The sequence below is a fragment of the Ursus arctos genome, unplaced genomic scaffold (assembly GCF_023065955.2).
Source record: "Ursus arctos isolate Adak ecotype North America unplaced genomic scaffold, UrsArc2.0 scaffold_7, whole genome shotgun sequence".
NCBI lineage: Eukaryota > Metazoa > Chordata > Mammalia > Carnivora > Ursidae > Ursus > Ursus arctos.
In genome coordinates, this window is record NW_026623089.1 from 78,506,238 (window position 1) to 78,524,873 (window position 18,636).

The following is an 18,636-nucleotide window of genomic DNA, read 5'->3' on the forward strand; positions in this document are numbered from 1 at the left end:
GAGGCAAGATTTCCGGAATCCATGGCAAAGATAAATCCTTGCAGATCAATAGAATCCCTGTTACAGGGCTGTCGGGAGGTTCTGTGCAAGGGAAGTTTGCCACTTGGCCAACAACTCCTGTTTGAGTCCAGTGCTCTCCATCATTCCTTAGGTTCCTGCGCTTATTTGCGCGTGTGAGAAGCAGATCTGGTTTTGTGCCAGAGACCGATGTCTCCAGAGAAGTTCCTTCAGACAAGCTATGTAAATAAGAGGATAAACCTCAGGAGGCTGATTTCAAATTATAGAATTGTTTCTACCTTCTCTGAGGGAGCACAGATATGTTTATTATTGTCCCTTTAAAACAAGGTACATTTTTATATTCCTGTCAGTGTCACTCAAAGATTACCAAAGACCTAACTGGGATTACTGGCCAGATGAAATCACAGTGTCTCACGGAGCTAAGGATACTTCAATTCCACAAACATTACATAGACTTCAAAATATATATCCTCCAAAATTTTGAACAATAAAACAAGGAAAAAAAAGAGAATATCAGATTAAACACTGTTGAAATTTTACTTACAAGGAATTCTAAATGTTAGAATATATTTTATTGGGGTGCCTGGGTGACTCAGTTGGTTAAGTGTGTGCCTTTGGCTCAGGTCATGATCCTGGAGTTCCAGGGTCAAGTCCCGTGTCGGGCTCCCTGCTCAGCAGGGAGTCTGTTTCTTCCTCTGCCCTCAACCCTGATCATGCTCTCTTTCTCTCTCTCTCAAATTAAAAAAAAAAAGTTTTAATATTTCCTGTTGAATGCAAGCCTTAGAACTGTCTCATTCACTGAATACCTAGAACAATGTCTGGCCCAGAGCTGGAAGGCCGTAAATATTGATTGAATATTGATGAATAACCTATGTAGACATAAATAATTTGGGGAGCAAAGAGAAAATGCATATATTTCTTTCCTTGTAAAAAATCATTCTCCTACAGTCAATTTTTGGACTTGACCTTTTCCTTTTAAAAAGAAATGTGCCATAGGGGCACCTGGGTGGCTCAGTCAGTTGAGTAGCCAACTCTCGATTTCAGCTCAGGTCATGATCTCAGGGTCCTGGGATCGAGCCCTGGTTGAGCTCTGTGCTCAGTGAGGAGTCTGCTTGAGGATTCTCTCTCTCTCTCCCTCTGCCCTTCTCCCTGCTCGCACTCTCAATCTCTCTCTAAAATAAATAAATAAATCTTTAAAAATATATATATTAAAAAGAAATGTGTCACAGAATTACTTTAAAATGACCCAAACTTACAAAGTCTATAGAAAAATCATGATCATAACATGAAATTATGACAAAATGAGCACGTTCCTCTACTAAACATTAAAAGTCTTTGCAGTAAAGTATCTGAGGGAGACGGGAGAGTAAGACATTAATAATTACCACCAAGCGAGATACCACCACAAACGAGGTAAATTAACATGTGCGAAAAGCTTTTTTGAATCAGTAAACTGTAGCATCGGTAGTATACCAATCTATGGGCTTTACAGAAACGTCACGTAGCCAACTTTATTTCATAGTAGGAAATGTATCTGATCTACCTTTATGTTGCCTGGCGGAGCGAGTTCGCGCTCAGCACAGAGTCTGTGTGCTCCCGGACAGTTCCTAATCCACTTGGCAGGTAAGCTGCAGCCAGGTAACGCGTTTTGGTCGGTGGGCTATGAGGGCCAGTGAAGTGTGTCCCACCTAGTCCACAGCTGTTAAAAGCCACGTGCCTCCTCCATGTCCTTCTTCCCTCCACGCTGGCCGTTGGGGTTCGTGGTCCAGACGGCAGAGCTACAAGACGGAGTAGAGCCGTCTGACCTCCGTACGGCTTTGTGTCAGCCACAGCGTGTCGAGCACAGGGCCTCTGGAGCAGTAGGACTTGGAACAGGACTTGGGGGCCTGTTAATCACCCTGACTCGTGCCCAGTGCCGATTTCAAGTGCAGAACTTTTAAAACAAAATACCTTGGAAATGAAGGGACTTAAAGCATCTCATATTTCAGATCTGAGCCCAGATTGTTATCTTTTGTTTTCTTTCATGTTTTGATTAGATCTCATTAATTCATTCTTAATTTACCAAATATTTAATTGAGAAATGACTGTGCGTTAAGCCAAGTGCCAGGTGCCAGAGATACAAAGATGAGCAAAGCAAATCCAGACTTTGCATTCGAGGACCTCCCAACTTGAAGGAGAACTAGACGTTAAACAAATGCAATGCATAGTTCCTGACAATTAAAATAGAGGGAGCTGTAGAAGGACAATAGGAAAACCGAATGAAATGTGGGGGTGACATTTACACTGAGATGTCCACGCAGAGAGAACAGAATGGACAGTGGTCCTGAGTGGGCATCACCATAGCGGGAATCAGAGGTGTGTCAGGAGGGCTAAGTGAGCTAAGGGAGCGAGGAGCTAGTGAAATCGGCATGCGCTGGGTCAGGGGTTGGCCAGTGAAGGTCCTTGGGCCAGTCACTTGTGTTGGTAAATAAAGTTTTATTGGAACACAGCTATGTCCAATCCTTTATATAATGTCTTTAGCTTTCGTTATGTCAGTAGAGCTGAGTAGTTGTAGCAGAGACTGTACAGTATTCACTCTCTGGCCTTTACAGAAAAAGTTTGTGACCCCTGTACTAGATCATTCAGGACCTTGCAGGTCACGATGAGGGTCTGAGGTTGAATCCTGTGTGCACCGGGAAAGCAGCAGAGGGCTCTGAACGGGAAAGGGAGTGGTGTGAACAGACGTGTGTTTTAAAGAAGACTGCTGGCTCTGTGAAGAATGAACTGGGAAGGGGCAACACAGAGAGGCCAGTTACAAGAAGGTAGCATCCTCGTTGTGACAGTGAAGACGAGAAGGGAGTTCCGTGTCTGTTTTGGGAGCAACATCAGTATGATTTGGTCATCAATTGGATACTGGAGTGGAGGAGAGGAAGAAACCAAGGACAATTCCCGATTTTTGGCTAAGGAGCTAGGAAACTGGTGGCTCTGTTTTCCGAAACACAGAGGATTCGAGAAGGGCCAAGTTCTGAGTTTTGTAGGCAGGCAATCAAAAGCCAGTGCTGCACGTGTGAAGTGTGATTATAACATATATAGTTTTAAAAATAAAAAGGGAGTAAAGCTACGCCAGCAAGCATATTCTGAATTCTATTTGCTGCCCAGGGCTAGAATAATCTTTCCTCTATGTTTCTCGCATTAATTCTGTAAAAAAATTCCATAAATTCCATAGATTCTGCCCATTTCAAGAAAGGGGCCATGTTTAGTGGGACAGCATACATTTCAGGATCTGTTTGGGAGAAATTTTTTCTTTGGCTAAGAGACCTCCCAAGTTTTATGAAAACATCTACTTATCCCGAGACACAAGATTTTCAGCCTGTTGCAGCTTCTATGGACACGGCCAAAAGGAAAAATGGAAGGATTTCAATAGTCCTTTATTGGGCCCCATGCAGGTCCTTAGAACAGAGGATCTGTCCTAACGGGCACTCGGAGCTCCAGGCCCGTGCCGGAGTTCTTCTTCGGTGTGAAAGCCCAGTTTTCTCCTAATGACAATCCCCACCCCCAAGACGCTCTCTGCTTTCCCACTACTCACCAGCAATAAGCAGCCATCCCCATTATACATTGTTATTTTGGCCTACTCATCCTTGTGCCCTATATGAAATTTTGTGTGTTAAGTGGTATTATGATTGGACCCTTTTCCCAAATTGGGCAAGGTTTTCCTCTTGAACCAGCAGACTGGTCTGCCTCTAAGAGTATCACTTTATCATCATAGTTGGGAAACTGGGGTCAGCTTTAGATTTGTAACTGTTCAAAAGGATTCTGCGACTGGATGAAATAGATCTTTGGGCTTGAGGATTTGGCTTAAAGCTTTGCTCTAGTGGTGCATTAAAGGGAAATTTCAGTCCTGACGTTCTAAAATGTTGAATTTGTATAGCTGACACTAATCAGATGATGAAGACTGTATTTAGGACTGTGTCAAAATATTTCTGGCCCTTTTCATAGAGGAAATTTACTGGTTTATTGTGGACACTCTTATCTCCTTTACTAATAATACCAGTGGAATTATTCTTCCTGTTATATATATATTTTTAAAGATTTTATTTATTTATTTGACAGAAAGAGACACAGCAAGAGAGGGAACACAAGCAGGGGGAGTGGGAGAGGAAGAAGCAGGCTCCCAGCGGAGCAGGGAGCCCCATGCGGGGCTCGATCCCAGGACCCTGGGATCACGCCCTGAGCCAAGGCAGACGCTTAACGACTGAGCCACCCAGGCGCCCTTCTTCCTGTTATATTTTGACAGAAAATAAAAAAAAAAAGAGATCGAATCTAGGTTTTGGCAAAAGTTCTTAAATAAAAGGGACTATCATCTTTATGATATTGTTAGCTACTCTTGAGAAACCATTATTATGAATATAGACAGTGGAAAAGGGAACAAACAGACATTTTATTTTTGATAAAACAGAGTGAATTAGGTTCAGTTGAGCTCAAGATTCTAAAATGCCCTTCCCGTCTCTATTAAATAATGTAAGGATATATAACATCACCAACAAAGATTTCACCAGGTACATGTATAACAGAAATCTATTTCAGCGAGGAAAACTATATTTTAAATTCAAGGATGCTTCATTCTTACAAACATGAATTTGGAATAATTTATACTGAAGAATTCCCTTAGTCCCATAGATCAGTTATAAATATTAATGGAATTTCAATATATTCTTTTCAGATCCCAATGTTTAATATTCATTCCTATTAGGCAGGGGATTCAATGACCTGTCCTATACACACGGATTCTTCTCGTTATCTAAATGAGCACATATATGAAGTCTGTAGGGGCAAAGGTCGTTAAAACTGGCAGGCCCACATATGATCTTCCGAGGGCCTATCAAAGCCCACTCAGCTCACTCAATAACAAGAGAGTCACTGGTAATGAACCAAAGGGCTCTTTAGGCGAAACTGACTCAATCACGTCACATCTGGGCACAATGATGGATTGGTGCTTCTGGACAGAGTTAAAAATGCCAACTGATATAAAGTATTTATGAAACACAATGCAGCAATTTCCTGTGGTGGGACCCTGCAGTCTGACTTGCAAACCTGCTCTTGCGTTTGTCTCAGCCCTTTGATCTGCTGACAATTTAACTTTGGTGTCTTACTCTTCTCGGACATGCCAGAGTGCAAAGTTTTTTTGTGAATGATTCTTAGGCAAAAAGTCACCTGAGATTCCATAAAAGGACAGAAAACCTGCATCTCACTTAATCTCATTTAGTTTAACACCTAATTCAGGTGAAGAGATATTGTTCACGCACCCTAATAATGTGTGCTGTTATTTCTAACAAAAGATAATATAACTTAATTAAATGTGTACTGTTGGCAGTTTCCTTTTCCCATCTCTTTCTCAGAATCAAAGACGTTTATGTAACTGACAGACTGAGACTGTAAAATAATTTATATGTGACAGCAACTATAAAGACGGCATTTACTGCCCTACTGTGTGCCAGGCTTGGTACTAGGATTTTCCAACGTACCATGGCACTCAGCCCCTGAAACATTTCTGGGAGACATTATTAACCTTATACTTACAGTACAGGTGAGTGAAACTCAGAGATTACAAAACTTGTTCATGGTCAGAGCTCTAATGTTGAATCACCTGAAAAGGCTGCTATTCAACCATTTTTAATCCACAAAGATTAAAGTAATATAAATGGCTCAAGCTAACTGGAAGAGTTGAGTTATAATTCAGAGCTAGGTCTCTGTGAGTGCAAAGCCCACTGCATCATGCTGGATAGTACTGGTTGTTTTTGACCATCCATGAGAATAAAAACCAAGTCATGAATTATACAATAAAGAATTCATCACTCCCCGAGCTTGGGTTAATATGAACTCATCATTTACGGCAAGGTTCCTATGCAAGATAGCATTTCATTTTAATGCCATCAGGATACAAAACAGAGACATAATTGCTAAACTGTAGCAGGGAAATGACACATTTGCAGAGCTTATCACATATTTTCTAAGTTCAATATTTCAGCTGGAGCACAGTTGTTCTTTATCCAAGTATTAAAAAGAACTATCTTTCACAAAGAGAACAGTGGGATCCTTTGAAGCGTAACCTTGGAAATCAAGGTCTGTGTTACAGGGCATCATTCAAAACAGATGTATGCTCTCTAGAGACCACAGTAGAATTGTGTCTGAGAATACTTGTACCTCTTTGGGGAGAGGGCTCCATAAAATTTCCAGGTCTTACTGGCAATCCCTGTGGTATGGTCCTAGTCAACTAGCCCCAGTGTTCGAGGCATGGTACGAGGCTTCTGATCATTGTGAATGCCAAGAACACACATGTGCTTTTCAAAGGCTTCCAGATTCAGAAATTACAAAGAGAGCTCATTCATTTTATATGATTCAAAGGGCAGTGCTAACAGATCCCTAGATTGTCTTAGGGATGAACAATCTGTTGACTAGCTATTACTTTTCCCTGGCTGCTAAGTGAGTGCCCAGCGCTGAAGGCTTAATTCTGTGTCAGTGAAGCATTAATTCTCAGGACCAGGGAAGGGCATCTCAGAGCCACACTGAGGATGATGGGAAAATTATTGAGCGCCAACTCCACACTCCCGTTATGCTGTAATGTTAGTGTCTATCTCATATTTTCAGTCTGGCTTCAGATAAGAGGGACCGGCTGATGAACAGCGTGCATGATGGATCGTGGCATGTATCCTGCTACAGGGGAGAACTTCTAATTCTGGAGAAAGCAGCAGGCTCTGCAAACAGGGCCTATCAATTCTTCAGCCCACGAGACATTTAGATTGACTTTAGGCAGAATTCTTGACAGGGAGGAAAATGGTGAAATCTTTTCTGAGGGAGCTCTAGGCAAAGGAAAGGTCTCAACTCTTTGGGTTGATATCGTCATAGGTTCAGATAAAAATGGACCGGAATTAAGACCTGTCAAGCTCTCATTCAGCTCAGCAGTCTACACGGCCTCCCAGGACCCGAGGCTCACAAGCTGTTGGAGTGCTACACAGTTTTACAAGACTGTTCTCAACTTGCAGAGGCTTGGAGATGCCTCCAGGATGATGAAAACCACACACTTGTCTGGGAAGAAGAGCAGAGCCCGTCATTTTGAGCCTTGGCTTCCAACCCAGAGTGTTGACAGCTTCACTACAGACCACAGTAAAGACTTAACTTCACAATCCTTCGAAATAGTTCAGTCCCCCAGATGGAGCCTTTTCCCAATTCCTCATTCCCCCAACGGGTTGACCAGGTCACAGGTATAATGGAAGCAGCAAGTTGGACTTGCTTTATTCGAGGTCCAGAGGATGCGGAGTTTTGTCTTGATTCAAATTACAGTTCTCAACACAGATGTGGGCTTGCCACACTCCAAGGTCCCGCTCAGAAAGCAACCTGAAGAAATCTCAAAGTTCCTATCTAATTTCATTCTAGATATTCCCCAAAGCGCCTGGACTATGTTGACTTTACTCAACAAGTCCCCAATAAAAAGCAAGCATGGATTTAAAGCAGTTGCTCAATCCAGAGCTGTGTTGGGTCGTAGGGAGTTGTGGGAGCGGTCACAGAGTAAATCATCCAGCAAAGAAGTTACAAATCCACGCAGTGATCCCTCAGGTCAAGCCAGAGCCTTCCATCATCCAGCTAGGTTTTCCTCTTCCCCTTCTCTGCTCCGCACCCTCCCCGTTGTCTCAGGACATCTGAAATTTTCTCCTCAATTAGGCAAAGCAATTTAGCTCTCCCTGTGTCCACTCCCAATTGGCATCTCATCTCTTTCGGATGCTCAGCAGACAAAAGAACCCTCCCTTAAAAGGACTGGACTCACAAATAGCCAAAATTAGGTGTTATTACATTTAATACAGCAATTTTTTTATCAGACAATAGCTACCCACCAATTTCCATGACCTTTGTTAGCAGAGAGGACAGAAAGACCATGGCAGTTCCCACCTGGGCCCCTCTGCAGGTCTTTCCCCCTTTGCTGTACACTGGCCTCCCTCACCTCCTTACGAAGCCAACACAGGGTTCTCCCTTGCTTTTTCTTTCGAAATTGGCAGCAGTGGTGATAGCGTTTGCCAGTTTTTCTGCTGCTCTCATCTACGACCTGTAAATTTCAGATCCGTACACCATTGCCTGATTCTCATTCCCACCTTCCGTCCCACTAACAGTGGATAAAACCACACTCAATCACCAACACATCTGGCTCTTGTGTTCAAGACCAATTCTTGGCCAACGTGAAGGTCTTCGTGAGCCTCAGCCTGATAGCCACAACTTTACGCCAATAGCCCAAGTGAAAATACTGCTCTCATGGGGCGCCTGGGTGGCGCAGCAGTTAAGCGTCTGCCTTCAGCTCAGGGCGTGATCCTGGCGTTATGGGATCGAGCCCCACATCAGGCTCCTCTGCTATGAGCCTGCTTCTTCCTCTCCCACTCCTCCTGCTTGTGTTCCCTCTCTTGCTGGCTGTTTCTATCTCTGTCAAATAAATAAAATCTTTAAAAAAAAAAAAAAGAAAAAGAAAATACTGCTCTCAGAAGGCAGGGCAGGCAGAACACGAGATGGAAGGTTGAAAAAAAAACAAAGGGACTGAGGATATACAATGTCCCAGACTCACTTCTGGGACGCCCAGGTGGCTCAGTTGGTTAAGCATCTGCCTTGGGGTCCTGGGATCGAGCCCCGCATTGGGATATGCTTAGCGTGGAGTCTGCTCCGTGTGGAGTCTGCTTCTTTCTCCCCCTCTGCCACTCCCCCAGCTTCTGCTTTCTCTTGCTCACTCTCTCTCTCAAATAAATTTAATCTTTAAAAAAAAAACCTTAAAGGAAAAAAAAAAGACTCACTGCTTAGTGTGGTTGCTCCATAAATTTGTAATTTGCCATTGTTCGCAGTTACAAAAATGCCAAGAAGCGAGAGACTCCAGAAGTTCCCTACCCTTTCGCTCACTGCCTCCTGGACATTTCATGACTTACTTGTATGGAACTTTTTAGCAGCCCCAGGAGAAAGTTAAATAATAGGCTGGGCTAAAGTGTCTGATTTATTCATGGATTTAAATGTTTCACTGCCCCCACCTCTCATTTCTTCACCTAAAGAAAGAAGAGTATTGGCTTCATGTTGACAAAAGGTCTTAAGTGTTCCTTCAAAAGCTTATAATATTGTCACGAGGCAATATGACTCTCCCCGGGTTTGAGTACAGATGTGAGTTAATGGTTTCTATGTTGTCTCTATCCGGACATCCATTTATATTAGGAGGACTCTTCCTTGACTCTGAGTCACTAGTCCCAACAGAGCCTCTGCGTGTCTCTCCTTCAGAATTCCTCATTTGAGTGGACCCCGGAACTTCGAACCCTTAGGTCTTAGCCCAGTGCCTGGCACGCAGAGGCATTCAATACATATTTGTAAGTAACCGCTCAACAAATTGAGAATGGAAACACATAAAGCAAATATTTGTGAGTTTGGTTCTTCTGGAAGAAATGTCCATAAAATGTTTTTCCCAGTAATACTCTCCACAGGATATTTTTAAAGTTTGTTTCTGATGTTATATATTTTGCCACTTTTCCAGTTTCCCTCCATCTCTGGCATTGATTTTCATAGGAGTTAATTTGCTTGGCAAGTGGGAGGGCACGTGCTATCTTGGATGTAAAGCATTCCCCGTGAGGATAGCTTGATAGGGAAACCAGAGGCTGAAAGGGATCTGCTGTTTGTTTTTACTTCGTGTGCAAATGTTCTTCGTACAAGATGGGCTCATTCTCTAAAGAAAATCCTTTTTGTTTTGAGAATTGGCAAATATTATGTGAAATGAGATCTGTGTATTTTATGATTTGTGCCTATTGACTTAAGTGACAACAAAAAGACATTTAGTTTTACGTGTATGTGTAGACACATGTAGACACACACATATATTCTTTCCTTCCTGGGAGATCATCCCAAGATTTTGATATTACGAGCATGTGACATTCCGTGGCATCACTGTAATAATGAGATGGATATTTGTAATTAGTATTGGCTGCTTAGTAAATTGTCTGAACAGGTCGATCTGGACAGCAGCAGTTACCTAACTGAGTCACAAATGACTACGTCTATTATACAAAAGACAGCATATCATGCACCTTGTAACTGGTTACTGCTGGTTATTTTAAGACGATCACTGCTATTTTACCTCTGAGCTCTGCTTCTGCAGTTGGTATTTTAAAACAAGCCTGAACAGGAAACCTGCCCATTTTTCAGGATCACAGCTCTTTTTTCCTTTCCTTCCCCCAGCTACAGTCAGTCCCCATTTCCTTCTTCTCCCTCTTCTCTTTTTCTTCTACTTCTGAAGTACTACCTCTGTTGGGGCATCTGGGTGGCTCAGCTGTTTGAGTGACTGACTCTTGATTTTGGCTCAGGTTGTGATCTCATGGGTCAGGAGATGGAGCCCGATGTTGGGTTCCGCGCCGAGCGGGGAGTCTGCTTGAGGATTCTCTCTCTCTCTCTCCCACTCCCTCTGCCCCTCCCCCTGCAGGTGGACGCGTATTTTTTCTCTCTCTCTGTAAGATAAATAAATAAATCTTCAAAAAAAATGCTGCCTCTCTTGCTTACGTTTTCTGCAAGTTTAAGGGCAAATAATTCCACATTTACTTACATCCTAAAGCAGATCACCTTGTAGTGTCAGTGCATGGCTCTCTGCTTAAATGGAGTAATCACAGACTCCCTTAAGTGAACCCAAGATGACTGGATTTGGGGCCCCAGGCTCATCCCAATTATTTACAGGATTTCATACTATGCTTCTGTATTTACAAAGAGTTGATGTCATAAACAGCTCGGTGAAGAACATTTCTGCAACTTTTATAAAACAGCTGTTAGAGCCAATACACAGTATACTAGTGCACATTACTCAATGATCCCTACCTGTACAGTCCTGGCAGGTGTAAATTCCACGTGAAGAAAAAGCTTGTTTATTTGTTGGTTTTCTTTGGGGATGAATGTAACGGATTCCTTTGATGAGTTATCGAAAGCCATGTAATTATAGTCACTGGCCATCCACATTTCTAGAATTGCAGATTATACTAATCTCCTCTGGTTGCTGTCTATTGGCTATTTTATGATCGGTAGTACTCTTCTTCCAGCTGGTGAACAGGGAAGGTTGCTAAAATCGTGACCAACCATTTTCAGGGTAACTTACAGATCTTACTTATTAAGGCCACCCAGCCTCCTATCTGCACTGGTGTCAGAGGGTTGTGTTCACCAAAGGGGGCTTTTATATTTATGCCCTTTGCCTCGGAAAATATAATATCCAAATGCAAGAGCGGCATTATCAGTTGTAATAACAGGTGCCAGAGAGACGGACTTAATGCTTGCTAAGGGCCATATGAAGCTCTTTATATGTTTAAGCCACTTCATCCCCAAATCTCTGGGGTTGGTATTGTTTTCCTCATCAAATTGATCAGTAAACAGAGAGTTTAAGTACTTTATCCAAAATCACACAGCTATTAAGAGAGAGAACTGAGTTGAATCTAAGTTACTCCTGGCCAGTCTAATTATAAATACAAGATCTTGAGAGGAATCTCTGAGATCTTCTTGGGAGATGTGAAATGTGAAATAATACTATATATATATATATATATATATATATATATATATATATATATATATATATATATATAATAATTGGCTCTTGACAATATGTATATATTAGTCTCTCTCCTTGGCTCCTGGCACAGAGCTGTTAAAATCTTTGTAATTTCCCAAGTGATAAGAGCACTGAAAACATCTTTTGTTCTAATATTTGCTCTTTGATTCTGGTTCCTAACACAGAGCTCCTAAATCCCTTGGAATTTCTTGAGGGATACGAGTATCTTTTGTTCTAATGAGGCAACTCTTGGAGGGTTCCAGGTGCAAACTTCTTCCGTCTCTAACAAAAAATCAGTATTTTCCTACTGACAGCTTCCAGACCAGCCTTTGCCACCTCCTCCACTGGCCTGCGATTCCCTTCCAGGTCTGAGGCACAAACAATGATGTCAAGTCAGGGTTTCCCAAGGGTGTCCAAGGGAACCATTTCTGTCGGATATTAGTAGGTACGGCACTCAAATAAAATACCCCTGATCAAATACATTTGGGAAATTCTAGATTAAATGAAGTGAGAAAGTGGGTTTTTTTTTTTAATAGGAATGTCTTTTAATAGGGCAATGTGACCTGAAACTCTTATATTAGAGGTAAAGTTGGTAGCATTTTGCAAATTTATGTGATGACAGAACCTCTTCTCAAAGAGCATATCAAGGAACTGGTGTTCCATTGAACGCATTTTGGGAAACACAAACCAAAGCACAGTGGCTCATGCCCCTAACTATAGGTACCTGAGGCTGGGTCTAACAGGTCTTGGAATTTAGCCCCTCTGACTAAGGAGATTTGGGTTCTCATTGCAGCTTTCTGCGTGTACTTCCTATTCCCGACATCTGACAAATGACTACTCCTTGACCTTTGTCTGGTCTGGGCCACGAATCCTTCATAAACTCTGGCTCTCTTCAAGACTTAACAACAGCCTGGGTTTTGTGGACTCAACCCTGCCACCTTTTATCTTGTTGCTGCCTTACCTCGACAGAACCAAAACGCTCCCTTCATTAGCTGGGTGTGTGTATTTATAGTATTAATTCTAGATTCAATCAGACACTCTAAGAACAGGGTGGGTGCGGGGTAGTGTTAATAACATAAAGAGACAACTCTTACTTAAATATCAGCACCAATAAAATACAGTGGCATTATACTAGATGGACATTTATATTGTGTGAATTCAACTAGACTACTTAGCACCCTGGCCCCAGATAGTGAGGAAAAAAAAATAGTTTAAATGCAAGGCAGTTAGATTTTATGTTCGGGGATGCCATTACTGGAGGCCTCCCATAATTTAAAGCTCGCATAATCCAAGATTAATTTTCCATAAAACTGGCAAAGAAAGGCAGGCATTTCTTTGCTGTTGGAAGAGGCAGTGTCCTGAGCTGTAGCAAAAACATGGTTTCCAATCCACCCAGTCTTCCTGCTTTAAAATTCTGTGATTGTTAATACAAAAAAATAATTTTTTATTTCTCTTATTTCAGATGCTGCCAATCGTGAGAATTTATTAATATGTTTATGTTGTGCTCTTTCAAATTTGCGTACCTCTTTGCTAAATTGTTTTTGCACTGTACTCTGGGTGCCGGCACTCACCCCCCACTCCATCCGAACTGCGATTTAATCTGTTAGGAGATATGACTGCTGTTTCTTTCTTGCCATGTGCCTTTCACAGTAGAAAATATCACTCTGTCCTATAAATGCAAGCCAACTATTTCATCTGGCCTCACCCAAAGAAACTGAAATCTATGGGATGTTGGAACGATGGCTATCCTGAATTTACTGAAAGGTATTTCGCTCTCCAAAATGTCAAGTAGATTTAAGGGATTTTCAAAGATAATTTTGAATCTACACGATTCTTCTCTTTATGTGTCAACTTTAGAACTTTACCTCCCGTCTACGATGTGACTGTACTTGAAAATGATGGGCATTACGTATTGCCAACCTAGCATCCACTACTTCCTTCTCTTCTCCAAACAAAACCCTATTTTATTCAGTATGTACCCCTCGTATAACTCAAGGAAGATGATCCTAACAGCAATTCCAGGAGTAAACCTTGATCTGTCTAGTTCATTGTGGCAGTCCCATCCTCCCCTGCCACATGGGTTTCGGACTGGTCGAGGAACCCAATTCTGACCTATAACATGCAAGATGAAGTCAGTTGAGGGGGCTCTAGAAAGAAATCTTTGGTTCTTAGAAAGAAACAGAAACAGAATGTTCCCTCTTCTTCCTGGACGTGCTGTTGGGTCTGGATGTGATTCCAATGGTTAGTGCCGTCTCACCACCAGGCCTCTGAGAAAGAAGGTCCACCTCAAGAGTGAAGAGAGCAGAGAAGGATAATTCTAGGTCCTTGAATATATTGCTCAGGTCTTGAATCGATTCTTCCTGATGTCTCCCCAACTTCTTCCTCTTAGATAATGTGTCAGTCAGCTTGGACTGGCATAACAAAATGCCATAGATTGCATGGCTTAAACAACAGAAATGTATTTCTCTTCACTCCAGAGACTAGGAAAGTCAAGGTCAAGGTGCCAGGCGATTGGGTTTCTGGTAAAGCCTCTCTCTTCCTGGCTTGTAGAGAGCCTGCCTTCCTGCCTTCTCACCATCCTCATAGGCTCTTCTCTTGGTAGGTGCACTAGGAGAGAGAACTCGCTCTTCCTCATTTTGTAAGGCCGCCGATCATCCTGGATTAGGATCCCACCCTTATGACTTCATTTAACCTTCATTACATCCTAAAAGCCTCATCTCCAAATGTAATCACACTGGAGATTAGGGCTTCAACACATGAATTTTGGAGGGATACAATTCAGTCCACAGCAGATAATATAACAAATCACCTTATGTTGTTTAAACAAGTTTAAATTGGTTTTTCTGTTACATATTACTGAATACACCCTAGCAGATACCATATCTGATGAAGCAGTACACAAAGGGTAATGTCTAATTCATGACATATAACATGAGAAGATCAAGGGCTATTCTTTTCTCAGAACAGAGCAGTTGTGGAGTTAAAAATGGTCAGTCCGCTGTTGTTACAGGGCATTTCATGAACTGCTGATTATACATATATGTGGTATCATGTTAACATAAACAGTCTAGCCCTGAGGGAGTTTTAAGTTAAAAAAGAAACATTTTTCTAAGATCATGTGCTCTGATATAAAAACCATACTCCAGCCCAGTTCTATCATTATAAAGTTCTGGCAAGCCAAGAGACATTCGCTGGTGATTTTATCAAGCGAAACTTCTACCTAATGGCTTGGTGAAACCATCACTGCACCATAAAACACCATAACGAATTGAAATGATGATTCCCTTCAAGAATTTAGTCGTTTCCGATCATTACGGTTTATTCTTCAAAAAGCAGTTTTCTTAGGAATCATTCTAATCCTGTGAAGAAGGAGACAATTTCTCCTTTACTCCTGAGATGAGTGTTACATTTATTCTCGCAATTCCAATCCAATTTTAATAACTACGTTCAACAAAGAGGGTGGAGTGTAGATTTTAGCCCATTCTAGCGGAGCTCTTAGGAAACATTTTACCTATCATTTTCGTCATATTGTATATGAAGTAATGTTATGTAGTCTTCCGGATGAAAATTAAATAAATAAGATTATATTGAAGTGAAGGATTTTCATAACATAGTAAAGTTCACTTTTTATTTCTAGCTTGGGAAGTGGAAAGAGCAGCACTTAGCAAATTTTAAAAACAAAGCCAAACAAACAGAAAACAAACTCCACCAAGCCACAAAGGAGGAGAGATACTTCTGCATATAGATGGACCCATATTAAAGCAATAGAACTTGGGCCATTTTGAAATCTTAAAACTTCTGACACTCTTTTCATGAACTCAGTAAAGTAATACAAACCATGTGGTGAATGATTTTCCGAAAAACTTTGCTGGTTTCACTGTGTATTTTATTATTGGCCAAATGTGACATTAAATTTTATCCCCTGTGGCTTGGAGTTAAATGCTTGCTCTGTTCAGAATGGCAACACTCAATTAAACAGCATTTTTCATGATCTACACCCACCATTGTTACTGTATTTAAGGGAAATAATGGGGGTACTGACCTATATTGCGTTTCTTATTATCAATGGAGATGAAGCGTATGCAGGGATTACTGGTGATGTACTGCCCAGCCCAGGGGACATCAATCTTCGTGCCAGCTTCATAAAAGAGGCCCAGAGCGTAGCGAGAAGAGTAGCTCACAGACTCCAGTTGCCGCCTTTGGCATTCACTAATTACTGTGGAAGAAAAAGTACAGAGCATTAAACTTGAAAATATCATCTTTCCTTTTAGTGCATCAAATATAAAAGTGCTCTAAACCAGTTCCAACTGTGCCCCTTAACTCCGTCTCACTCATGATGAATTTTGAAAGGTAGTGCAACACAGCATCAGCTCTAATTACTGACCTTGGCACAATTGTTTTTAATTAAGCTGAAGGTCCAAACTCTTTAGACTGGCATTCGAGGCTCTCGAAATCTGGCACCAAGTTGCTTTTTCAGCTTTGGATTCCAGTTATTATCCTGGGACTATCTGGCAACATTATAGGGTCCATATACTGAGCACTTACTAGGAGTCAGCGTCCTTGCCAAACACTTGATAAAGGCATTTCACTCTTATCCTAACAACAGCTGGATAAAGTAGAGTATTACTGGCACGTTCCAGGCGAGGAGGCTAATGCACCATCCCTGATGGACCTCTTAAATTCTTCCATGTCACATAAGGATTTGTTTGTCTGTCATCTTTCTTGCAGTAGATTGGGACAATTCCTTGGGCACGGCTACCACACCTTAGGCATTTCTGTCATAAGGCTCTACCCTACTCATTACATGCATACCAAAAAATGAGAGGATAAAGGAACAGAAAGGCAAACACGGACACACAAAGTTAGTTAAAACGTAGGAGGTAAATCATTAATCCACAAATGGACAAAGACCGGGAAAGGAACCAGGCAAGTTTGGGTTCAAATTCTGACTCCACCATGTGACATTGGTCAAGTTACTTATTCTAAAGTAGTCTATCGTCTTCTTGTCTATAGGCAGCAGTCACAGGACAGGATGTTGTGAGGATCACATCAAATAACATGTAGCACAGTGCTTGGCATAGGGTACATGTTCACCAAATAGCCACTTTTTCTATTACAGAGAAGAAAATATTTGTTCCATCCGGGATGGGGAAGGAGGAGATTTCCCTCACTTTTCAATCTTCATCTATCTTCCTACCCTCAAGGGTGTCAGGGAATTGCTTGTTCATATGTGCACAGCATTAATAATCTGGGTTTCAGAGAAGGCCACAGTTCTATTCTGAAGGCTTGGCAGGCTGGTTCAGATATGAAACATATACAATTTTTTCATGTAATTATTGAAAGCTGTCCTAATCTACAACAGGAGGGATAGGCAGACCTCAGGGATGGGCAGTACTTTAGCTAAACCTTAGGGAAGTGGCTATAGGAGGTAGGGAGAAGGTAAGAAGGTTATTCAATGAATTATTTAAGCATGCTAATAATCTTATACATTATCATAGCGTATTCTTGGCTACAAAATATTTTTAGAATAAGATATCATTGGATGGTCACAAAAGCCCTGCAAATTAGGTGTTTTACCATCCTTATTTTACACCCCTAGGAAGCCGATATTCAGAGAGGTTAATGAACTGGCCCTGGGTTACACAGCTTCCAAGTCATGCAGCCAATGAAACCAGAAGTTCCGCACTGGAGTCACGTATACATCCTCATTACTCCATGCTCTCCCCTCCCGAGCTGTTAAGTCTGAGCTTCAAAATGAACTTTGGCATTGCTTTCTCCTCTGACAAGAACGGTTATTTTGCACTCACTCAGAAGTAAAGGCATCATCGTTCCCTCTAACCATCATTGTCTGCCTTATTAAAGGATTGAACTACTTGATGAACAAACGATCTGACATTGCCCTTGTTATACTCAATGTCTCTTGGGGTTCGTTTTGTTATTTAATCTGCTGTTACAGTTACAGCTTGTTGTGATGCTTACTGCTTCCCGAGAGGGAGGAGGGGAAAGAGACTCTTACTAGCAGTTGAGTACATATTGTGTACTTGGGGGTTTATTGCTGTTTCTCATTTTTTAAATTAAAAACCAAAGCAACAAAACTGTGTCATCAGCTTTGTAGTAACCGAGGGGGCCTAAAACTCTCTCTCTCTTTTTAACCTAAATTGAAGGGCCAACCAGATGGACAACAAAACTGGACCTCCTCCTCCCCCTGCCAACATGAGCACCTTTCGCCAGTTTTTAGGCAAGCTGCCAAGTGGCATACCCCAGAGGGGGGCCCTGTGAAAAGGTAAATGGTCAGTCTCTATACAGACACAGAAATTATTAACTGTAAACACCCTCATCTGGTCCGAGAGCCCCATAGTTCACTCTGAGGACAGGGAGGTATGACTTCTGATGGAAACAATCTCAATTTCTGGACATACGCAATTCATCGTCAGGGCCTGAAAATTTTGAATTGCTGCAGAGCCTAAAAAAATGGTGTTATTTTGTTTGAAAATTTTTCTTATGCAGAATGCTTAGGGGAGCATCCCTAGGTCCCAAACACATATATTTTTGGCAAGAAAAATGATAGGTTTTTTTACTATCATGTATTCAAAAGGGCCATATTGCCACAAAATAAGGCTTCGATAAAAATGCTGAATTCCAGTATAATGAATCTTTACCTGGCTGTCACTGTCATTGAATTCTGAACCACCAGGGTTATACAATTACATTGCATGGATGTGTGATGTGTGGAGATGGGGGAGACAAAGGACAGAGAGAGAGAGAGAGAAACAGGCCTGAGCTCTACTCCTGAATAACGTCAAGTAATTTCATTTTCTTGTTTCTTAACCTATAAAAAAAGCTAAACATACATATTCTGCCTATTTCTTCTACATATCTTTTAAAGATTTTATTTATTGATTTAAAAGAGAGAGAGAGAGGGAGAGAAAGAGTGAGCATGAGCCTGGGGTGGGGAGGGGAGAAGCAGAGTCCCTGCTGCGCACTGAACAGACACAGGCTTCATCTCAGAACCCCAGGATCAGGACCTGAGCTGAAGGCAGATGCTTCAC

The 18,636-nt window shown here is 41.7% G+C and overlaps 1 protein-coding gene across 9 annotated transcripts in view; it reads right to left on the reverse strand.

Annotated features, from left to right (window-relative positions):
* The window catches only part of RNLS (renalase, FAD dependent amine oxidase), a 253,614-nt gene that overhangs the window by 42,334 nt on the left and 192,644 nt on the right, over window positions 1-18,636 (reverse strand). For all 9 annotated transcript variants that reach the window (XM_057308310.1, XM_044386007.3, XM_057308311.1 and 6 more), the window contains one exon: window positions 15,630-15,803. In XM_057308310.1, the coding sequence (XP_057164293.1) occupies window positions 15,630-15,803 (174 nt within the window). The remainder of the gene's footprint in view (window positions 1-15,629; window positions 15,804-18,636) is intronic.